At 36.5% G+C, this 25,488-nt stretch overlaps 2 protein-coding genes across 2 annotated transcripts in view; one reads left to right on the top strand and one right to left on the bottom strand.

Annotated features, from left to right (window-relative positions):
* Nucleotides 1–10,370: 10,370 nt before the first annotated feature.
* Nucleotides 10,371–11,951, bottom strand: Rag2 (recombination activating 2). Its single transcript, XM_027936606.2, has one exon. The coding sequence runs from the start codon at nt 11,949–11,951 to the stop codon at nt 10,371–10,373; it is 1,581 nt and encodes a 526-aa protein (XP_027792407.1).
* Nucleotides 11,952–12,301: 350 nt separating this feature from the next.
* Nucleotides 12,302–25,488, top strand: part of Iftap (intraflagellar transport associated protein) — a 57,701-nt gene continuing 44,514 nt past the window's right edge. Inside the window, exon 1 of the mRNA XM_027936607.2 lies at nt 12,302–12,427. The gene's annotated coding sequence lies outside the window, so the exon portion shown is untranslated. The remainder of the gene's footprint in view (nt 12,428–25,488) is intronic.

Raw genomic sequence — 25,488 nt, 5'->3', positions numbered from 1 at the left:
CAGAAAAGCAACAGGAGAAATCAGTTATTTGAAAGGTCAATAACTCAGAACAGGAGTAACTGCAGGGGACCAGAGATGAATAAAGATATGTGTGACTGAGTGTCATGAACATCAAAGCCAAGGTGGTCAGAGAGCAGCCCGTGAGGCCAGGAAAGGAATTTGTCTGGTGGTTTTTTCCCCCCCTCAATTATTATATTTTGTATTGAGATATAAGAAGATTTTTCTATAAGATTTCTATAATAAGATTTTTCTGTTTCATTTTGTTTCAGTTTCTTTATTTTATAAATTTCAAATATCTGCAAGATTCAAAAGAGCTTTGTAGGTTTCTCTAACAATATCTTACATTTGTTTGGCATGATGACCTTTACAAACTTTTCTCAATGCACTTTCGCATTTGGTACAAGTATGCAGAAATAACCTACATCAAGGAAGGTTTTGGGAATTCAGCCCTTTTCTAGGTTATTTAAACCAACTCCATCTCTATTGTCACCTTCACAGTTTAGGAGGTCATTTGATGTCCTGAATTTTTCAAAAATGAAGTTAGAGAATATACCTGGAAGCTACATTTAGCTATTAAGTGTTTTTGATCATAAAAGTTTACTTAGCTATCAGTAGTCAAGGCTGTTTTTAATTTCAAGTCTTTTAGAATCTTGAAACTTTTAAAAATCCAGATTGGTTGGCTGTCTATAAACAGATTTAATGTCTTGCTGAGAATTTCTCCCAGTTTTTAAAATATGAAATCTAGAACAATTTTTTTTTTTTTTTTTTTTTTTTTTTTTTTTATCAAATCCAGGTTTCCTGGAGTCCTCCCTCTGCAAAAAGCTGTTCTTTCAATTATGGTCAGTTTACTTGCAGTACATCCAGATTTTAGTAGCTGGATAACGTTGTACTTTTCCCACTTGTTATGTTTAGATGGAGGCTTATTATAGTGGGAGAGTTAACATTTGTACATTGTTTGTTTTTTTGTCATTTTTAGAAAATTTCCAATTCCTTTTGCTAATGATAATTCTGTGGTGTAGGTATGGATATTGTCCTCATTTGATGGAGGGATAATGATTTGCTCAAAGTTATAGGGAAAATAATGAACTGATTTGAATTTGAACCTAGGACTTTTGTCTCCAAATTACAGTTCTTTATACTACAAAAATGAATAACTCTCTTTGAAAATAGCATTAGAACTTATTTGGGATCTACAACTTATCATATGCTTTATAAACCTTAAAATCACATTTTTTGGGGTCAGGGTTTTTTGTTTCAGTTTTTGTAACTCTTTTGTAAGTTTTTAAGTAATTTGTATTTTTGAGGTCTTTTGATAGAAGAAAGTGATGCTAAACTTGTGAAGAGTCCTCAAATCCTCTGGTGGCTCCAGTTATTTGGAAACTATTGTGAGTATCCTTAGGAATTTGGGATTTGCCAGTTGCTAGCAATTCAGAGCAGGCATGGGATTTTATATACTAGTGAGTCATAATGACATGTTAGTGTTAATTAGTTTTTTCTTCCTTTGATTTTATTGGCCATAATTGCCACTCTTCATACACAGTATATCAAAGAGCTTTGTAATTTAGTTGTCAAATGCGCATCAGTGACATTATCCTAAATGATATGCATTTGGTGTGTTTGCAGGGAGTGAAGTCAGTATTTTCCATTAAAAAATACAGCAGTTTTCCTTGCTTTTTTTAATTTGCAGAATATCAAAGATATTCATAATTTAGTTGTCAAAAACATATACATATTTTAATAATACTTTTTCTTGAAAATCTTGGGTTTGCATTTTGGAAATGAATGAGCTCCTAAGCTACCCCTTCCCTCCATCCTGCTTAAGCCTTACAGCATATCTCTGCACTAATAAATAGTTAATTTCCATAATCATCCTATTCCCTGGAGCATGCTGACACTTGTGTGTAGATTCCCCTGGCCCTGTTTCCATTCTTTACTCAACTGGTGGCACTGTAAATACTTTCCGATATTAAATTCCCCTTTTCTAGCATTATAGGGACTATTTTGAATGCATGTGACTAAGAGCATGATTTAAAGCACAACCTTCCTCATAATCCCTTAATCAGATCGCATTTTGATAAACCCCAGGAACATCTGTCCCCAGGAATTTCAATATGTAGAAATTCTGCCTATAGTTATTTTTGTCCTCTTTGTGGAGATCACAATCTTCTAGACCCTGGTTCTATCTCAAGTTTTATGTTCAACAAAACCCATTGCAAATGCAGTCACACAATCCAGGGAAATCCACTAGACTGAATGGAGCATTCCCTGCCCCCTCCCCCCCCCCTTTTTAAAATAAGTATAGACTGGGACTTTAGAAGTGCAATGCATTTTTCTCCTGTGAAACTTGCATCTACAAGTTGTCCTGCCAACCCACCGAGGTGCCCTGCAGGGACAAGTGATCATAGCTGATGAAGACTGATGGATGGTTGGTGTGTGGTTAAGAAGTGCCCTGGGATTAATAAACATGCACCTGAATGCTGGGGCAGGCGGAAAAGATGTCTTTGTCTTCCAGGTAAACTGAACTTTAGTTTTTACTTGAATTTGTTTTCACAAAATACAGATGAAGATGAAAATGGCTTTGGGTTGAAAGTAGGGAACTTGTATTACATCAACCAGAATTTAAATTCTGTACAGCTAGGAGGCAGGATTTGTAGATACCAGTTTTGGCTAGGAAAAACAAGTCATTGTGTAAGTGCACGTTTTTTTTTGATGAAAGTAGTACGCACCTTCAGTTATTGTATGACAAATGATCTTTTCTTTGCATGTTAAGAGATTTTATGTAAGAGTAGATACTTTATACCTGTTTCGCTTTTTTTTTCTTTAGGTAGAGTATCTATGTAACTATACCTCAGAATTAATTTTTGGTGACGTTTTTCTTTTTTGTGAAATTGTAATTCAGTTTGTTTTTATTCAAATATTCCTGTATTCTGTTGAACAGTTTCCCAGAGTCTTCTTATTTCTCCTTTAGAGAAAATTCAGGTCCTAGGACGCAATAGATTTATTTGATGAAGAAGACCTGTAAAACTTTTCAAATGAAAGTTCCAATACTTATTTTATATTTTAATATTTCTACTCATTAATGTTATGGTTATTGTTAACAGTTTTTTGAGTATTTGAAATAAAAGCTTAATATTTGAAATGAGCAGATGTTGTGATTTGTATTATTATTAGGGTGTTACATATAATGACATTGAGTGCGGGACTTAAAAAATTAACACCTTTATTGTTGAGGGAATTAGAAAATAAATTTGGCAATCTTCAAAATAGAGGGAAATAGCATAATAATAAAGAGTATGATTTATCCTAATGTAGGATGAGACAGTTTGGCTCAGGATACTGAAGGTAAATTGTAAACATTTGATTTTCTTAAACTTCTTTGAGAATCTGATGAAAATATATAGGCTCTTCTCCAGAAAATTCTTGCATACTAAATACTTTGGTTAAAACTTTTAGTGTTGACTTGTTCAGGATCACTCAGATTATAGCGGAAGTAGCTTGAGACAGGTTCTTTTATCCAGCAATCATGATGATGGTGGTGGTGGTGGTGATGATGATAATAGAAGCTACTTTTATCAGGTTTCTTGTTGTTGTAAGTACTTGGAATGCATTTTTCCATTTGCTCCTTTTGGCCTGGGGACCGCTGTTTTCTTCATGCTACATGAGAGGTCACAGAAGTGTATCTCAGCCACAAAATGGCAGAACCACATCCTCATAATCCTCCCTCTGGCTCTGCATCAGTTTGTCTTTGTAATATTTGATCATCTCCCCTCTCTGCTGGAGGCTTCCCTGCTTCCTCTCACTGAGGACTGAGATTCAATCTACCTCTCTGCAGCTATACCAGTTTTTTTTTTTTTTAAGTACTGAAATATGTCTATACTTGCAGGTAAATAAAATAGCCTGTGCCCCAGACCCAGGTACCCCTATGGTACTCCACCCCATCATCCAAGAACCCTAGATCACTCTCATAATGTTAACTCCTGGCAGAGCTGGGGGACTTCTTGATCTGGATTTTTGAATATTTGAATATTACACCTGCCTGTGAGAATGTGGTATTTCCTTCCTTTTAAGGCCCAGCAACTAAGGTCTGGATCCTTCCCGATACTGTTTCTAACTACTTTTGACTATATTTTAGACAGATCTGCCTATCTGAGCAGGCTGTGTATGCTGCAAAGGGCCATCATTGGAGATATGGTGGTTAACAACATGTATAGTTTTGGCTCACAAAGAGCTGAGACCAATAAATGCAAGGCGACATATTCTAGTCAGGTGTCATGAAAGCAAAGCACTAGATGCAACCAGGAGAATAGGTGCAGTAGGAAGAAAAGTACAATAGAATCTAAACTGGGGAGCCAGAGAAGCACCTGGGAAGAAGGAACATTTAAGTGGAGACAGGCAGGAGTGGGATGAGGTCAGGTGAGTTACCTGGGGTGATCCACCTGGAGTGGACTTAGTCTGTGGGGAGACTCTGCAGTAGGAGAACAATCAGAAGTACTCAGAAGTTTCAGGAAGCAGAAGCTTGATCATGCAGAACGCAGTGGATTTCCCCTAGTTGCTCCTGGAGGCGTTTGACGTGGGCAGATGATGTGATCCACACCATGTTAAAGGGGAGCACAAGTGGAGTGCTTTTGGAAGGTGAGTATTAAGAGTGAAGGAATCCATCCAAGTCTGAGAAGGGTGATGCATGTAAATCTAAGTGATGGGTAATAATTTTAAGCATTTCTTTTCACTTCAATAATGCATTGCTTATGAATTCAGTCTCACTCTCCCAGATGTCTGTGTCCAACCTTGGGCAGGAGAGATGAGGGAGGTTCTTAGCCTTTTCCAGCCACATCTTTTCATGAAGGCCTCATTTCTCCCCCTCCCCTCCCTCTTTCTTCCTTTTTTTCCCATCCAAGCTTTTATATAATCCATATTTTCCCTTCCTGATGACAAAAACATATTTCTGACTTGAAAAAATGCATCTTGACTTACTTGGAGGCTGAGATCTGTTTATTTTCATACTCTGGTCAATCAAGATTTAGATAAATACCCAGTCTCACTAGCCATCTTTCCATCTTTCTCTTGAAGAAGTGCATGCTTTTTTTTGTGTGGTTCAAGGTCAATGATTTATCCATCTGTTGCATACACACAAAACCTTCCTCTTTTGAGTTATCATTATTCATTTTGTGTGGCATTTAAAAAAATCTAGTCTTCATTTTCTGTTATCTTGGTCACAGCAACACTTCTGTAGAGGTCAACATAACAAAGAACATTTAGAGATATTTGGCCCAGTTTTGTAGTTTTACCAGTATATTCCAGGTTGAAAAAAGGCAGTTTGTAAATGAATAGCCTGCACCACATTGGCTAGCTAATTGCTTCAAGTGTATTATTTTATGTTCTATAACTCTCCTGTCCTGCCTGGGCTTCTTTCTATTAGGAGGTTACAAGTTTCCTAAAGATGAGGCTCCTGTTTCATGTTTCTTTTGCAGGTCCTATAATACTTCATGCAGATCTTGAAATTTTAATAAATGCTCACTGACAGACACTTTAAAGAAAACTCAGAGAGAAACTGATCCATAGATTCAGGGTATCTGTTCCCAAACTGCACACAGTTATCAGCCTTTTAAGAGAAAAACTATTGATAACTTTTCCTTCTTATTCTCACAAATTACGATTTGATTGAATAAGTATTTGTTGGATCAATAGCTGAAGACAAGTAAAAGCTTAGTTCTCTTAGAAATGAGTGCGCCATATCAGATGTTCCTGGAAGGAGGAGGTTTGGGAAGATGCGATGTCAGTCATCTATGATAAATTCCTAGTCAATGCTCCGTAGTAGGGCCGTGTTTGGGGGTATATGAGCAATTTGTAATTCCTGTCACTGTGGATCCCAGTGGCTGCCCATTCTATCTAAACTTACTGTAATATCCATTCTAATCCCTCTGAACTCTTTTCATAAGAAAGAAAAATGAATTTAACCCAAGATTTCATTTCCTTCTGTGAATTCTGCTGTACTTTTATTTATTTATTTTTAGTTTCCAAGTTCTGACTGTAATTTCACAGTCAGAACAAGAATTTATAATCTGTCATTTATTAAAGAATCAGAAAAAATGAGACTACAACTGCAGAAGTGAGTTTATTTAAGCCTACATATAATGAGCTTAACTCAATCCAATGAGTATGTAATGAGCAACTATTTTTTCATTAAGGACACAAAGTTAAAAAGGAAACAGTTGCCACTCTGAAATAGAAAAGGCAGACATAAATAAATGTCATATAAGTCGACAGGTGCCAAAAGAGACAGCTTGGGTAGGAAATGGAGTGTTCCACTTTGTTTAGGCTGAAATCTTCATAGAAAACATCGAGATGGTAGTTATTCACTGGGGGAAGGATTTTCCTTTGGAGGATGTTCAGTGTTGATGGAGAATCAGGTTCAAAGGGGGTGTGGGGGAAGGGAGGATAGGTGAAGAGAATCATGGCATGCCATACTGACGTATCTGGACTTTTCCCTAAAGAAAATGAGGAATAAAAGAAATATCCATTTTTGTTTCTGAATGATTGCTGTGCTCTCAGAAGAGTCAGAGGATTGGAGGGGGACTGGGTGGAGGCAGGAGGATCATTGGGAGACAGAATAGTGTGAGTGAATGGTAATAAGGGCCATATGACCCATATCTGAAAACCCATTGTGTTAGCTTGTATTCACATTTTGTTTTTTATTTGAAGTGGCAATATAATACTGAGAGTTACACACTATTAGGGCACTGGCAATGTATTTATAGAGAATGTAGTCTTATTTCTAGTTTAACAAAGACATTAATACTTATCTTGGTATGGTGGTGCATGCCTGTAATCACAGCGACTTGGGATGCTGAGGCAGGAGGATTGTAAATTTGAGGTCAGCCTCAGCAACTTAATGAGGTCCTAAGCAACTTAGTGAGATCCTGTCTCAAAAATAAAAGATAAACAAAAGATTTGGGGTTTTTGTTCTGTGGTAAAGTGCCTCTGGGTTCAATCCCAAGCACCCCCACCAAATAAAAGAAAAAGCTATTTATATTTCTTATTAAATATACAGTATACAGAATACAGGTGAGATACTCACCAAACACATTTTCCTTTGTGGACATATAACTAGAACCCAGACTACTTGCATCTCATAGGGGCCACGTGACTAATTTTTGTCAATGGAATATCAGAGGAAATGGAGTCTCACCTCCACACTGAAGTATTTACAAATGGCTATACCTTTTCCATGTTTTCTTTTTCTTTTCTTTGTATCTGAAGTCTTCAGGAAACACGATGGAGATAAAGATAGCAGAGTCACCTAATAGAAAAAAAAAGCCTACATCCTTGAGATGCATCTTGGAGGAGAGTCAGCTGCTCAGGAAGATAGCTTGATAAAAGCTCCTGCATGAAGTTTTTCATGAACAAGAAATAAACCTTGACTGTGACAACTTATGGAATAGTTTGATTTTTTTTCTAGTAGTGAGTGTTAATCATCCTGATTAATACTAATTTCCTACTCTTCCCTATGCAGTCAATTAGAGAGAGGTTTGTTGATTTCATTTCTGCTCATATCCTTGGCTTCTTTAATTGTTTTAATTTATTTTCTTTCTTTTCTGCTAGATACTAGAGGTTAAATAATGAATAAACCAATAATATCTCTGCTGTGATGGAGTTCAGAGTCTAGAGGAAGAAAAGATAAGTAATAGGTAATTAGTATAACAAATATAACCAAGCATTCAGTACCTTATGCTAAAGCATAGGACACTTTGGTTACCTTCTATGGGAGACAAATGGAACTCACTGAGACATTTAATTCAGTTCAGCTCAAGAACAATTTGAATGTCTCCAACATGACAGGTATTAGGTTAAGCACTCCATATATAGAAATTACAAAGATTTTGTTCTAGTCTTCATGGAACTTATAGTTGGTTGGAAGAGTCAGACACTTACATACTTAGTAATAAGTACTTTTGCTGGTTTAGCTGTAACAGCAGAAATCATGACAAGGTGCTGTAGCAGTAGCAAGGAGGGAACGGTGGACAGAGTAGTATAACATTGTGAGATAGTACTTGATTTGTCTTCCTCCTACTTTTTTAAATATTGGGTTTGTGTTTCAAAAGTTTGTGCCTCAGGGTTGAATGAAGATATTAGCATTACAATTTGAAGGATATTCCCTCAGTCATTCATCATTCATTCATTCAATATTTATTTGGCCACTCAGTTGTATTTGCAGATATTTATAATCCCACAAAATAATCACCTCAGGAAGCCATATACTTATTTTTTTGATACTACACTTTCATTCTTGTGCAATTTCTGGACTTAACTTTAGAACCCATCTATGACCCATATCTGAAAACCCATTGTGTTAGCTTGTATTCACATTTTGTTTTTTATTTGAAGTGGCAATATAATACTGAGAGTTACACACTATTAGGCTCTGAATGACATTTGACTGTTTCCAGAAATTAAATTCAGCTCTGAGAGGCAGAGGGACAATTATCAAACATCTTCAATGGAGTGAACTACAGATTCTGAAAGAGATTGAATGTGAACTCCCAAAATATAAGGGACAAAAGCAATGTTGGAATAAGTGTGTTAACTTCTAAAGTGATTCATTTGAATGCATATGGTTATAAGAAGTAGCCTCATTATCTTAAGGTCACATCTGATGGGCTCATTGGTGATGGCTTAAAAAAGGCCTATTTTTATTTGTAGAGCCCTACTGCTTGTTCTACACACACACACACACACACACACACACGCACGCACACACACACACACAGTTTACTGGTGAGATCTGAGTTTGAGTATAGAACTCAATGAATTCAGAATTGGTTGTCATATCTTGATCTCATCAACTATAAAACAAATATGGGGATAATAATTCTTTAATTGTTGAGTCACTGTGGACAGATCAAGATAAGGTGATCTATCTGTAAAGGATATTTCAGCTTCAATTTATGCTGTTTCCCACAAACAAAAAGAAAATAAATCAAGGTAAAATGATTCTGAAACATTTTAAGATTAAGTTTTTTAATCTTGCCTTTATTTGGGTAACTATAAATGTTAATTATTTGAGTACATCAATAGAAACAGAGAATTTCTATGTTTCATTATTTTTACATAGAGATAGAAATAAGAAATCAAATCAATGGTACAAACAATTGTTCAATGGCAATATTCATCAAGCAACATTACTGAAAGAAAATGAACATGATTTGGTTTATTAAAGTTAATTCCAGTATCTGAGACATGCAAGTATTAACAGAACTTCATCTCCTGTATAGTTCATGTTTGGAAAATATTACCTTAAGAACTGTGGATTCTGAAGAATGATGAATAAGAGACTAAAGCTGAAGACCTTAAGATGAGGTTAAATGCTTTTCCAGAAAAATATTCTACGGGGAAAACATTTGTTTCTAAATTCATTACCAATTGATGTCTCGAAGAGTCATAATTAACAGTCCTTTTAACTTTATTGAATTTTGGCCAAGTTCTCAGATTTTATAATATTCAAGGAGAGCAAACTCCACAAGTTAACTAGGCACAAACTTGCACAGATTTCTTTTTACCGGTTTGCAATCTGCTTCCTGTTAACTTCATAAAATGTTTAAAACTTTCATTATTTTGGGAAACAATATTATTATTCTCCATAATATGTATTTGGTGGTCACTTATCAATGTATTCTCATTCCTCTCTTTTCCCAGGATCCTAGTAATAGAGGATTTGTTTTTTCTGGTGAATATGCCTTCAAATCAATGGTACAATGAGTGTATTTGACACATCATCAATGTATCAAATAACAGGGAGGGAGATCTTTGAAGAAAGTGCGTGCAGATGCTTCAAGGAAATACAACAAATTTGAGATTATTTCTTCCCACATGTCAGTGAAAATTACAAGACTACCTAAGACATTCTGTTCATGGGCATAATCCAAGGGGCTGCTTAAAGACATATGAAGAGCAATAGTGTGGGAAATACTTGATCTTGGTTTTAATTCCCAAGTTGATACCTTGCACAAAATAATTAATTTAATCTTTTGTTTACTAGTTTCTTTATTGGTTAAGGTTGTCTCAACTATTCTCTAGGTTGTTACCAAAATAATACAAGGAATATAAACATACTTTGATTATCACTACCGTTTTTGTGTTTAATATTTCTTGAATGAAAATATCAGATAAAAATTCTCATTTCAGATATTTGAGTCAAATATTTTAAAAATGTTTAGGCTTTGGGAGAACAGTATTTAGCATTGTGTTAGACCTCTAACAACTCACATATCTAAAAGAAAATAAGCATTTTCAATTAAAATTGAAATATTTTTCTCATTGTTAAAATAAATGCAACAAATGTTCTTGAATCTTAAAGGTCTCCCCCTCCCTCCAAACTAATCAAACAACCTTCTAAGAAAAGATTTCTTGGCAGGAGTCAAAACTTTCCCAGAACCTTTTTTGCGGAGAGATTTCATTGGAGGCTTTTGTAAGGGTAGGGCTCTTTTCGGAGTTTGTAGAGCTCTTGCAATCTCCACATGCTCATTGCAGTAATACTTACTGCTTCCTTTTGACAGATGGATGAGTGTACGTTCTGCCAGATCCATGCACTGGGCATGGACCCAGTGCCCATCTCCATGAGAACAGTAGATCATGGCAGGTTTATTGAGCTCAGTTGAATAAAATGGTACCCACGTGTTGATATCCACATCACACGTAGGGCAGCATGTTATCCAGTAGCCTGTCACAGACTCATCTTCCTCATCATCTTCATTATAGGTGTCAAATTCATCATCACCATCAAAGCTATTTGCTTCTGCACTGAAACAAAATTCTTCTGAATCTTCAAAGGGAGTGGAGTCTCCTGGATCTTCTGTTGATGTCTGACTGTTTGTGAATGTTTTCTGATCTTCATTCACATCATCTTCAGAGCATCTTAACATATAAAAATAGAATGCATCAGAAACAGCCTGTTTATTGTCTCCTGGTATGCCAAGAAAAACTGTTCCGTTTCCCATGTTACTTCCAAACCATATCTTGCTGTGCTTAATATCTGAGGTCCAATCTGGGGTCTCCATCTCACGAATCTCTATCTTGCTATCCTCTAAAGAGATAATGTTGCAGACCATTCTCTTTTGATTGTCAAACTGATAGCCACCAACAATAATGAATTCATCACTGTTAATTTGAGTCAGAATTGCACTGGAGACAGAGATTCCTCCCGGCAAGACTGTGCAATTCACAGCTGGGCTACCTAAGGGAAGATCAACCTTTATTCTGTACAGGTTGGCAGGGCGGATGTTATTGACAAGAGAATGTCCTCCTAAAATATAAATGGTATCATTTTTGGCAATAGAGACATGAAAAGACAGCCCATCCTGAAGTTCTGGAAGAATGTATGATGTAGCACATCCAAATTCAAAATCCACCAAGTAAATATGGGGCAGGCAGTCAGTTACACTATTCCATTTTTCTGTGGTTCTTTGGGTGGAAGGCATGTATGAGCGTCCTCCAAAGAGAACACCCATGCTTTTGCCTCGACTATATACCACATCAATGGAATGACCATATCTGGCTTCAGGAACATCTCCCACCAAGTCTTTCTCTGTGCAGCGGAAAGTAACTTTTTTGTTGTTCTTGCAAACAACAGACATGAAATAAATCTTATCTGAAAGCTCATTGTTTGGTGTTTTCCCTCCATGAATGATATATTGCTTTTCAGACTCCAAGCTTCCTTTGAATGTGCAGATGGCTGGGTAGCGAAGAGGAGGAAGGTAACAGGAATCCTTAGAGAAAATTGCAGGCTTCAGTTTGAGATGGTTATGCTTTATGTCAAAATGGAAAACTCCAGTAGGGCAGGATCTCTTAGGCCAGCCTTTCTGGCCAAAGAAGAAAATTTGTCCATCAAAATTCATCAGTGAGAAGCCTGGTTGAATTAAGGCTATATTATTACTGATTGTTATCATCTGCAGTGACATTTTCTGATTGTGGGTAGAACTTTTCTCTGAAAGAATTAAAAGATAAAATGACTTAAAATATCTTTTCATATATATCACTGTTGAGACTCATTCACATGCAAAAAACTTGTTAAAAAACAAAATCCTCTCACAAACTTGCCCTGGGACCCAGTTAGCAAAATTCAGGGAGTTAGGTACGGAAAGAGCCACAGAACATTCCTACCGAATTCAAGCCAAGTATTTGGGACATATTTTAGAGATGGACTCTCCGCCATTTGATTTCTGGGTATTGTAGTTCTTTTTTTCTTAAAGACTCATCACACGCTAGCCGAAAGAACTACAATTCCCAGGAATCTGTGCTCTATGGGATGTGTGCCTATAATGATTTGTCTTTGTTTCTTCGGGAGAGTAGACTTCTAGTATGTCCATCTGAGTAAAGACGCCCAAAGTGCGAAGTGACTAGATGGGAGACAAGGCGGACAACTGGGGATTGGGAGGTGAGAGTGGCTGGCGCAGACCAAACATCGGGTTACGGGGGCGCTGCAGCACCGAGGGGTTTCGGGTAAACCGATATTCCGGAATTGCTGGAGCTTCCCCTGGGGACTCTTAAATAGGTGACCCAGTAGGATGCACAACTGCTTCTGGCCCGCGCGTGGTTGCCTGGAAACGGCAGTCTGAGGGGACGCCACGGCGGACTCCTGTCCAGACGCGTTGAAGCTCCATTCAGAATTGCGCCCCAACTCAGAATTGCACCCCGGAGGATCCTGGGCTGCTGGGGAAGGGATTGAAGGGGAGCCAAGGTTACAATAGCTGTTGACTATCTTACAGAACCTAAAGACGAGTCTCCGAATACCTCGAGGGCAGGCGAGAAATTGCTTGAGAATGATGTTACCACTCCTGCATTTAGTAGTGGAATACTGTAATTAGACCTTTACAAGTGCCCCCCCCCCCTTTTTTGGGTAATTTACTCCTGTTTTTAGGATTCTTTTAAGGAGGAGGAGAAGGTTCCTAAACACATCTCCCCTTACCCACTCCTAGAAAAATAGAATCGCTGTTATTTCAGACCTCTTTTTCAGCCCAAGAACTTTGAGGTAATTCTTTAGTAATTCTGTAGAAAGCAGACACTAAACAAAGAGGTGCAAGAGTTATTCAGGACTTTATATTTTTATTATGGTATTAATGAGATGTTTACCAGATGAAGTAAGCTTGACAAATTTTTATTTTATTATACCTTAGAGAGATGTGAAATATACTTACTGTTTGCAGAGTGAAGTTTTAGGCGCCAAATGTTAAAGCAAACAGAATAACACAGATTCAATGACTTTTCAGAGTAAGTTGTTAATATACTTAAAGCAGAATAAAACAGTATGGATTTTCAAATGCTGCCTGGCTAGATTCAAATCTTAGCTGTCACCAAGTACACGACTTTGGACAAGTTATTTAACTTCTCTGTGCCTCAGTTTCCTTTTCTGTAGAATGAGATGATTTTATGTATCTCATGGGTTGATGTCAATTATAATTAATAATTTAGTAAAACATTGCACATAGTAAATGATAGTTATTATTATGATTATTATCAAACTTATCAAAAGTAAGGTTGTGTGTGCACAATTATCTGCCAGGGATGACAGATGATATTTGTAATGTTGAAGATGGTTAAAAGACTTTGGAAATTTATGATCTGGTCAGTGGATATAGATAAACTTTTGAACTAGTAAGAGTGGGATAAATATATATAATGATGCTGGTGGTGGATTAGTTTAAATAGCAGTTGATATTTCATTCTTCTTGTCAGTCTTTTCTCTAGCCCTTCATTAAATATATGGGATCTAGAATTGAATCTTCTGAGTCCTAATCTGGTGTTCTAACAATTAGTTGCTGTGTAACCATGGTGGGCAAATTATTTTTATCTCTCTTTTTATTTGCAAAGTGGGGATTGATACTATAGTTTATTTTAGTTTTTATTTATTCTTTTTAGTTATACAGTATACAGGAAACACCTTGACATTATCACAGAGGTTTGGAACTCAACCTGTGCCAATTCAATCCCCAGCACTTCTCCACTCCCACCCCCACCCCCCTCTTCCCTCCACTCCACTGATCTCTCTTCAATCCATTTACAGTTTACTTTTTTAAAAAAAAATTAATATCCTGTGGATATCTCTGATGCCAGGATCCACTGTGCCACATCCATGGATACACATATGAAAGACTGTTTTATTTTTATTCTCCTTGTAAATGTTCCTTGGGCCATCTAGTATCCATGGTCACTCTAATGAGATGGTGTTTTTAATACAAAATTTTTTGTTTTTGCCTTAAGCACTTCTGTAGATCAGATGTCATTAATTGCTGAACATTCTCATGTACTTTAGGATTTTTAGTTTATTTTGGGTATCTCTTAAGGTGTGATCTTTTAACAATAATATTTTGGGTTATTAAACCAACTTTGGAAATGGGGCCTGAGAAGGAGTAGTTCCAAAGCTATAAAAGCAAGCCTCTGCGGTCTGAGGACCATGTGGATTTGCAGATTCAGCAACTTCCCCTGCTTATGAAATAACCTAGGAAACTGTTTTATTTATTCATAGCTTATCCACATATACATGAAAGAAAGCATCTAAGAAATTAAAGGGAATTAAAGGAACTTAAAGGAAGCTAAAAGAAATGTTATTGACCCTCAATTCATTAAACGAAAACTGTAGGTACTTATACATGGCATGAATTATTATTCTCAGAGTTGTCCCATTTTGGGTGGAGGGAGTCCCAAAGCCAAAGATTGCTTGTTTTAAACATCTGTGGTGCCATACAGGGGTAATAAATTCCAGACCAAAGGAATTTCCTAAAGAACATTTGTTTTTAAACAGCAAGCTTAAAAAAATATTTTCATTGTAGCCTATTGACTTCATCTTGAGGTTTTCACAGGGATTTTGGTTTGTCATAAGTTAAAACATGATTATTATAGATTAGGTAGAAACATTTTCTTGGGTAAGATATAAAGAATATTATCCATTTTTGTAGCTTAGTTCAGGGCCCTAAAAAAAGTGGTAAAATTTATTGTTATAATGAATTATCTCCTTTTGTAATGTCATTTGTGTATTTAATTTTTAGATTACTCATTTTAATCAGATGATTCCTATATTTAATAAATAAACAAGAACATTGAAAGTGTTTTCACATTTTTTTGCCATAGTTTTTGAGATTTTGCTTTACTGATTTATGTTTTCAGTGGAGCAGACCATATGTCTCTTCCATGGTTTCAATATGAGTATATTAGTTACATCTTAGTTTTTAAAAAGCGTTTTTAAAAGATTATAATAGACCTAAAATAACCTACTGAAAGGTTTCTCTTTAAATAGACTAAACTAAAACAGGCAGATTAAAAAAAAAAAAGGCTTTTCTTCAACTGAGGGGAATTTCAAAGTCAACACATTAAAGATTCTTTTTAAAAGACAGAAATATAGGGCCAATACACACACAGTCTTCCCAGCCTCATGCTAACAGTCCGCAGCAGGGAGATTTTCATTTATTCACTTTGAAGGCAGGGCATAGTTGAGTATCAAAAGAGGACTAATGGTGTGAGGTCTGGGCTTGTAGTTCCTGTGTCTGAACTAACTTATTTTTCTTTCCAAAGAAAGACAGTGTACTCTGAAGCATTAAATCTTATTGCTCAGTACGGCCCATGTTTCCTGATTGCTCCAAAAGCAAGTAACCCCATGTAACTGCAGGTATTTAGTGCATAAATTAAAACTGTTTTACACGGTTAATCAGGTTTGAGGCATATATTATTTGATTTTTGCTGGCAGTAAAACCATGATTAGGTCTTTCTTCCCACACTTCTGCCAGCAAAGCATTTATGCACTAAGATTAATAATGTGCTCTGAAGGCATAGAAGTTAAATCCTCATAGCAACCTGAGAATAGGAAGCCCCACATTTTCCAAATTTACTCCTTCCCCATCTAGACACCCCATCCACCTGTAGTTACCATACTCTGAAGTAGGGCACCTGCCTTCCCATAATATCAGTTCCCATCTTTTAGCTTGGGGAGAAATGAAAACATTGGACCTACCTGAAGGCCAGAGGGGCTGCTCACCCCTCTCTGAATCTCTGTTGCTAAAGCAGTATTAGGAAGATTCACTACTGCCTACTATGCCTGCGGTAAGCAGAAGCTGATGTAAAGAGGGTGCTTATGCGCCTACAGATGTTCTAATGAACTGGGATCTAACAGGAGTAACTGACTGTGACTTTTTCTCTTTGATGGTTGAGGGAGATAACCACCAGGGTGTACCCTCCAGATTTAACTATTTCATTACTAGTTACAATGGAAACACAATTCCCTATTCATTTGTAGGAAAAAAAGCATAGATGAAACCCAGTTTATTAAAATTAAAAAAACATTTTAGTAAACAGAAAAAATGAATGCAATTATTCTGGTTTAAATAAATACTCTTGTGAATCCAATGGGATGTTGCTTGCCCCAAAGCAAAGACCAAAAGTGCCAATTGTAGTTATTTGATCTTTTCGTTGCTCTTCTGTGGTCTCTTTTCTTTAGTGCAGGCTCAGAAGGAAGAAGTTCTAATTGTTGGAGGGCCTCTTCTCATTCAAGCAGCTGCTGTGTAGTGTTGTACAAGATAATATTTCTGAGAATGAGGTTTGGTGTCAAGTTGACCTGGTTTTCTCTGCCTGCTCTGCCATTTCTCAGGTGGTGTCATATTAACATTCAAGCCTGCTTCTCCATCTCTGAAATAGAGATAACAGAAATATTGACCTCAAATGGTTGCTGGGAAAAGATTAAATGAGATAATGTATGTAAAGCCCTCAGTCAAGGGAAATGTTAAGATTCCACAGTGATCTTGTAAACTGCCTTTATACTTTTTAAAAGTTGCATAGAATTTCATTCAGTTAATGAAACATGATGACCTAACCATCCACTGGTTAGGTGGTTGGTCATTTGGTTTCCATGTGGCTTAGATGATATAAGGTAGTGATAAGAGGTGGGTGGATCTGGCTTTGAGTTTCAGTGGTTACACTTGCTAATTGAGGGATATTTTTGAGCTTTGGTTTTATCTCTAAAATGGGAATGATACCTTTCTTATTGTAAGGATTCATGGATATAAAATGTCTGGTATATACAGTGTACACAGTAATTTTCAGGGGTGACTTTTCTTTCTTTTTCTTCTTTTTTAAAAAAATAGAAGTGTAGTTCAATTGTTTGGTTGATTTTTATCATTTGAAATGTTGGTCCATCATTTATAAAAGCATCATCACCTCCTCTAATTATTTCCATGATTTTTGTTTGTAAAAGGATATTTGGTTGTTTCTGTTACTTATTAGTGGAATTACATAATGATCATGGTGCTTGAAATCACAGAATCAATAACAGTGATATATCTATAGTAAATACAATTAGAAATCATGGGTAGGTTCGTGTTTTTAGCTTTTGTATTTTATTAAAATAAGAAAACCCCGGAATTTGTAGTGTAGCAGTGAGTTGCTTAGTTGTCTCCTGAGGAAACTGGAGGTTAGTACATTCGTCCTCCCTTATCCATTATTTCATTTTCCTCGTGCTATGGTTTGGATATGGCGTGTCCCCCCAAAGCTCCTGTGCAGGAATGTTTGGAGGTGAAATGACTGGATTGAGAGAGCTGTGACCTAATCAGTCCATCCTAGTTTGAATGAACTAGATGGTAACTGTAGACAAGTGGGACATGGCTGGAGGAGGTGTGTAGTTGCCTGTGGTAAATTGTGGTCCAAAGATATTAAGTGGAAAATTCAGACGACAAAGAAAAGCCATGAAGTGCTTCCTTTAAATATTACATAATCACAAGAAGGGTGAGTACAGTACATTAAGATATTTTGAGGGTGGGGGAAGGAAGAGAGAGACCACATTCACATGACTTTTATTATAGTATATTAATTGTTTTATTTTATTATTGGTTATTGTTAGCATTCTTACTGTGTCTGATTTCTTTTTTTTTAAGCAACAAAACATTTATTTATCCACTATTTTCTCTCCAGTATGTACAATGTAACTGTAAAACAATGAAGCTTTAAAAAATAGTGGGCAAGTAGAACCTTAAATCAACAAGTTTTAAATGTAGTCATTTTATTTATGTAATAATAATAGCTGATATTATTGAATGTTTGCCAGGTAACTATTATAAAAATATATTGTCATTATTAACTTTTAAAAAATTTTTATTCTTCTTTAGATATACATGACAGTAGAATGTGTTTCGATGTATTATATAAACATGGAGTATAACTTCCCATTCTTGTGATTGTACATGATGTGGAGTTACACTTGTGTATTCGTGTATGAACATAGGAAATTTATGTTTGATCCATTCCACTATCTTTCCTATTCCCATCCTCTTCCCTTCCCTTCATTCCCCTTTGTCTAATCCAATGAACTTCTATCCGCACCTCTCCCACCCCTGTATGTATTAGCAGTGTGTATTAGAGAGAACATCTGCCTTTGGTTTTTTGGGATTGGCTTATTTTACATAGCATGATAATCTCCTGTTCCATCCATTTACCAGCAAATGCCATAATGTCATTCTTCTTTCTGTGTGCCTAATTTTTACCAGCAAATGTCATAATGTCATTCTTCTTTCTGTGTGCCTAATTTCTTTGTTACAATTATGTACATATATCAAAGGGTTTGGTACTTAGTAGAGATTTTGGGACATATTCCCCTTGGGTAAGAGGTGACTACAGTAGTAAACCATGTTTATTGAGCATCCACTGAGTGTAGTTGTGGAAAATTAGAAAAAAAATTCAAGAACACAGGCCTTTCCCTAAAAGAACATACACGAATGAAGTAACTTTTGATTGCCAATCAGCACCTTACATTCTTGGCACATTCAGTCCAACCAGCCTGCCTGCCTTTCTTTTCCTCTCCTGCTCTTCCCACTGCCCTCCTCCTCAGGTTACTGAGCATCTCACTGAATTGCTGAGGCTGGCCTTGAACTTGTATCCTCTTGCTTCAGTTTCCCAAGTCTCTGTGATTAGAGGTGTGCACCACTGCACCCAGTTCAATCTTTCTTAAAAGTTCCTAGAAATTCATTAAGGAAAATCACAATTACAGGCTATTCAGCCATTCTTATACCTTGAGGCAGAATCAGATCCAAACTCCTACTAGAATATATTGTTTTATCCTTTCTTTCATAAAAAAACCAAACAAACAGTAGAGAATTAAAGAATACAAATCAGTCTAATTACAGAACAAAATAACTTTATATCATAGGTGAGATAAAATACTTAGTTACTAGATGTAGTAATATTATAATTAAACAGAAAAGGAAGAATTACTGGGAAAAAAAGATGGGAGACAACTTGCTGACATTCAAACCATGTAAGTATAAAAAGTAAAATAACTTGCCAACTGAGTATCTGTGTACATGATGGGGTAGAGGAGGCAGAGAAGCATTATTTTGTGGGCTCATGGAAGTGTGAATCAAGATGTGCAGTGTCCCTTTGAGCATTTCCATCCCCATTTTGTAAGTGAAGGAATAACTCAAACTACGCTGTCGCTTCCTGAGTTAACAAATGTTGAAGTAAGGTCAGTGACAACTTCTTTATAGTTTTAGGGTTGGCATAGACAATCAGACTCTTAATAAGTGGCTAATTTGTAAAGGGAATAGTGTAAATAGTATTGGAAAGGGAAATGCTTGGCTTGTTGAGTGAATGCTGCAATAGGAGCCACAACTTAAACTGGCAAAGAAAAGAGGAAGGAAAAGGACATCGATGGAGGGAAGCGGCCTACAGTTAGCATGATGAATTGTCAAGAGAGGAGCATGACAAGTGACCTGTCAATTTTTATTCAAAACATTTAAATATGGCCACTTGACCAGGATGACTAGTTTTTTCTGATAATAGTTCCATGCTCTCTGATTTAAGGTTGACTGTTTGCTTTAAAATAGAGTGTAGAAAAATTACAGAGGCATTTTGCAATGTTGTGCTAGAAAAATAAATCGCTTAAAGCTTCTTTTGTTAGAGTAGGGAGTTTGTGATTCCCATTTTCTATCTTTGAGTATAGAAACCATCTTGGCTAAAGGAAATTTATATGAATGTACATGTGTGTGCTATGTTGTGTATATTGAGGCAAAAAATTGTCAATAAAATATTGAGAGAACATTCCAGCTGCGGATTCTTTTATTACTTCTGAAAGCCCATTTATTATTCCATAGTCATAGAAATTTAGAATTAAAAATAACTAAGCAGCACATCTCAAAAATCTCATTTCTTTTAAGAGAATGCCAAATGAAAAGGTCAATTTTGCTTGCAAGATCTGGCATTTTGAAACACTTAGAAATGTATTCCTTCAGGCAGAGTTGATTTAGTTCAGTTGGTCTACACCTGCTCGTAACCAGCTGTGTGGGTTTTGCTTTAAAGTAGGCTTTTTGGTATTGTCAAAGTGCTGTGCATTGTGCAGGTGGCTGACAGGCTCAGGAAGTTGGCGAGAGGGATAACTTTAATCAAGCCTGGATGCCTTTGTGTTGTAGTTGTTATGCAGAACAGATAAAATAAGCATTAATGGGACATTGCATACCATGTGAAGGTGGGATTATATTTGAGCTAATAAATCTTTAATGATTGAAACATTATTGTGAGATTATAGAGCTATAAAGTTGACTTAGAAACCCTACTGCCTTGTGGATTAACAGCTTTCTCAGAGGCCTTGAGAAAAATGTTTACTGGAGCATTCACTCTTAGCAGCTAAGTCATTGATGTGGTTAACGCTTCTGAGGCTAGGAGGTCAGTTTTGAACATGGATGAAATATTTAGATGGCAAAGTTTTCTTGATGTACTAGTCTAGAGGTCAGTTAGTGTGCTTGTAGGAGTTTTGTTAGGGGGTGAAGGTAGACTGTTTACTTGTGATTATACACAATTGTAAATTTTTCAAAAAAGAAAAAAAAATGAAAATGGTAGTGGAAAGTCAATCTTCCTGATTTCAAGAGCATTGAATTTTCTGGGTTTATCCTATGAGTATCTGCTGCAGATTCCCTGTACACAGTTGATCTGTTTTTTAAAAATGGTAGGGAATGAGTGGGGAGAAGGAGTTCAAATGCTTCACTGCTTACATTTTTCTTTGTTTAATGGAATTAATAACTGTGTAATTGAAAACAGTCTAATACTCAGTTGACCTGCCTCAGTGAGTCAGTGCAGATATTTCTGGATTGACTAAAATGGCTTTTATTTTGGGGAGATGAAATTCATTTTATGCAATCTGCTGATGAACAGAAAAGCTTAATGAATGATAGCCTCAAGAAACATCATTATGGTAGCTTGGATGGATGAGCAGGAAAGGGAAACAAATTTTTCAAGAGGAAAGTTTCTGCTTAAGCATGTAATTGTACAGGTTAGTATTATTCCTGCCCCCCGCCCCCAGCTTTCTGCAGAGGAAGCAATCAACACACCTGGGTTCCAAGATTCTTGGTGAACTTTTAGTGGTAATTATTTTTCTAACTCTCTTTTGCCTTAGTTGGTTTACCCTTCTTCTCTACCCTCCACTCCTCCTTTTTTTTAACATATTTTTTTTAGTTGTTGATGGACCTTTAATTAATTAATTTATGTGAGATGCTGAGAATAGAATACAGTGCCTCACACATACTACGCAGGCGCTTCACCTCTGTGCCACAACCCCAGCCCCTCCACTCCTCCTTTTTAAACTTTGTTTTTGTTTTCTTTTTTCCTAACAAGACACACATTTCCTCCCTTTCCTCCCTCCATAACATGTTGTCACCTCTCCCCAGAAGCCCCAAGCCCCATTATTTTCTTGTAGCTCAGGGTGCTTTAAAACTTAAATCATCCTGCTTACCTTGGAGTCTCATGTTTTGTGTGATATATATATACATATGTGTGTGTATACACACACAGAGATACCCCACATATTTATATGTATATATATGTAATCAAAATGGGTTTTCTCTTGCTAATCTGTCTATTGCTATTTTATTTCATATGCTCAATTATGGACCCTCCAGAGGGCAAATGAAGAGTTTTTGCTCTCTCCTACACTTACAAACAGTTCAACTGCTTTTGTCCCTGTCACCAATCCAAACTACCATTATCTCTTTCTTTTACAATTATGGGGGCTTCCCATAATCTTCCCTTTGAGAGATTGAAGTGGCACCCCCACTCTAAGGAAATTGTAAAACTGTAAGTAAATTGTAAAAACTTGTTTACAAATATCAATGCTGCAGATAGAGTGGTATTTTCAAATTACCCATCTCATTAGTTAACCCGTTGCTTAAAACTCTCTGAAGAGTTTTCTCTCAAGTTACAATGCAAATTCCTGGCCTGGAGTTGCAGGCCTTCAAAGATCTGTCTCCTGCCGACCAACCCCTAGTTCTTTCCCCACCTGCTACATCTTGCACCACCTCAGGTCATTTGTCCCTTTTTATACATTTGGTTTTGAAATAATTATGGAATTATAGGTCAGATTCATAGTGTTGTAGGGACAAATGAGGCAAGGCACTGAAGATAGCAGGAAACAGTTTTATTTGGCTGCAGCCAGGTTCAGAGGGCACAGCTTTTGCTGTTATCAATTAATCCCCTGAACCCCGAGTTCAGGTAGTTTCAGAGTTATATACCCAGCATGTAAGGGAGGGGCTCAGAAGTTCACAGTCTGCAGAAGTTCACATAAAAGCAGCTTTTTCTCTCACTGTTTTGGGCAGGTAACCCTTCAAGGACAACACCTGAGAAGGGGAGAGCTTCTCCCTTTTCTTTCCTCCCCCTGCCAGCTGTTACCATGGAGCCCAATTGGTAATTTAGCTTAAAAATGTAGACATCTCTGTGAAGCCCAGCTCAAGGCCAGAGGCCTTGTTTGCACATTTCTACAAACTAGTGTACTGGATATGTTTATGAAAAACTAGAAAGAGGGTGTCCAGCACCGGGAGTGCTGGTATCTTCTTGGCTAGTGGCCAAGTAAAACAGAGGGACACGAAAATAGGAAGTTTATCTACTTTGAACTCTTTTGCAGAGACTCTTTTGCTGACAGTCCTAAAGTCAGCCATGGTGAAGATTTCTGGAGAAGCCCATTTAAGACTTTTCTGTGGAGAAGGGGTGCCACTTCAATAGGAGGATGCAAAAAATTCATAGGGAAGTCCATGCATCATTGGTTTAGCATTGTACATGATTAACACCTTGCATATAATAGTGTAAATGTAAAGGTTGGGAATTGATATTAGTAAAAAGCCACAGAATTTACTCAGATTTTATTTATTATGTCTATTCTCATTTGTGTATGTGTGTGTAGTTCAGTTATATCACATGTGGTCTTGCATAACCACCCCCATCCTCTCCCTCATCCCTAACCTTAGTAACCATTAATTTGTTCTCTCCAAATATATTATTCATAAATACTACATAAATGAAATCATCCCTTTCAGTATATTTCTTTGAGGTTCATCCAAGTTCTTGCATGAAATGACAGTTTGTTCCTTTTGATTGCTCAGTAGTAGTCGTTGGTGTGAATGTACCGAAGTTTATTTAACCATTCATCAATTAAAGGACATTTCGGTAGTTTTCAGATTTTGGTTCTATGAATAAAGCTTTTGTGAACATTTGTATACAAGTTCTTATGTGAAAATAAATTTTTATTTTTCGGGATAAATGTCCAAGAGTATAATTGCTAGTTGCCACACTATTTTCTGGAGTGACTGAATCATTTACATTGCTACCAGCAGTGTTTGAATTATGTAGTTTCTCTGCCTGCTTGCTAGCATTTGGTGTTATCACTATTTTTCATTTTAGCCATTCTGGTATGTGTGTAGCCCCACCTGGCTAGTGATACCAAACATCTTTTCATGTGATTATTTATCATTTGTATATAGTCTGTAGCAATAGCTGTGCATGTTCTTTTTTAAGTTGGATACAGCGTTGACTTTTGGAAGTTATTTGTGTATTTAGATGCTAGTCTTTTGTTGAAAATATATTCTTCTAGTCTGTAAAATTTTTTTTCATCTTCTTAAGAGGGTTTTTGGTAGAAGAAAAAAATTTAATTTTGATGAAATTCAGTTAATCAGTTTTTTTCTCTTTTTTTAAAAAACACTTTTAGTTGTAGATAGACACAATGACTTTATTTTATATGTGTATTTTTTTGTGTGGTACTGAGGATAGAACGCGGTGCCTCGTACGCACTAGGCAGGTGCTCTACCACTGAGCTACAACCCCAGCCCCAGTTGTTTTCTCCTTGATCATACTTCTGGGGTCAAATCTAAGAACTCTGCCCAGTCCTGTGTTTTAAAAATTGCCTATATATTTTTCTGCTTGCTTTTTAAAATCTGTGTTTTGTCTTGACGGGTTTTTATTTTTCTTATTCCTGTTACCTCCTTCATTTTAAAATGCTTTCCCTGAATTCCATATTGCTTTAACTTGAAGAAGTCATGAAAAGGTTCATCAGAATCATTCATTACAGTTGGGGTCTATTTTAGAATATGTAAACTATCAATCTTCTCAGGGAAGGAGCTAGATCTGTTAAGACAACCTTTGTGATCTCTCTGTTCATGGGAAGTGTGTACTGAACCTGCATTATGTGTAGTTTTAATATGGATGTGTTCTTTCTATTTTTCTTGAGTTATGTTTTTTTTTTTTTTTTTTTTTTGTCAAGAAAAAGTGTACAGTTGTGGAGACATGCCTATTTCTAAGACCTCTGCATAGGAGGTAACCCATCTCTCTTCTAAAGCTTTGGAGTGGACAGTAATCCAAAACCCTTCCCTCCCTCCCTCCAAATACTTCCTTTAATAATGAAAAGAGTTTTACTGAGAGGAATTTACATAGAAATCTAGATGCTTATGCTATTAACTTTTTGGGTAATAATGAAGCATTTCATGCCTTTTATATGTTAGAAAAGCCTTGTTGGAAGAAGTTTATCACTTGAAGTGCCATGTATTCTTTGATGCTAGAGTTGTGTGTTTTTATCTCATCTTGATAAAAAACAATAAAGGAGTTTTAGGTTCTCTTCTATTTAATAAGCTATGTTTTGTTTTATATTCTGCCTTCTTCTTTCTGCCTTTTATCTCTTCCGTTGTTTTCTTGGGTGTATTTATAGGTCTCAAAAATAATGATACATATATTTTCTCAGCCTTAAGGTGTTCTATGTATTATTGGGATTCAGAATGTAGCTGGAGGCCTGAGGATGGCTATCCAGGGGTAGCTTGTCACTTGGTAATATCCTGCTGACTTTGTGTGTCCCTTAAATTTCATAATCATGAGAATCTCATTATGGTTCAAAAGACTCATTAGTTGACAGAAGACCCACCTCAAGTTTCTTTCTCAGATTCATTATTTTCTCAGATTGGACTAGATAAGTATCAGGTTTCTCTCAGCTCAGAGATTCTGTCATTGAATCTATTTCTCCTTAATATTATGTAAAGGAATTAAAAAGTCAGAGAATGCATAACTATTATAGTTCAGTAAAGGAAAAAGAAAGCAGTTTCTACCCGGTCTTTTCTATCATGTATATAAATCTGTGCAGTTACAGTGCAATTTGGTCTTTTGGAGACTTGAGCATTTGTACTAATATAAAAGGCCACCTACCTGTGAAGTACAGGGTGA

This window comes from Marmota flaviventris, chromosome 9 (assembly GCF_047511675.1).
Source record: "Marmota flaviventris isolate mMarFla1 chromosome 9, mMarFla1.hap1, whole genome shotgun sequence".
NCBI classification, from domain to species: Eukaryota; Metazoa; Chordata; class Mammalia; order Rodentia; family Sciuridae; genus Marmota; species Marmota flaviventris.
Note: the sequence above shows the minus strand (reverse complement) of the source record. Positions and strands in the feature narration are given on the sequence as shown.

Coding starts and splice junctions, on each gene's coding strand:
- Rag2 (XM_027936606.2), bottom strand. CDS start 11,951: ATGTCACTGCAGATGATAACAATCAGTAATAATATAGCCTTAATTCAA.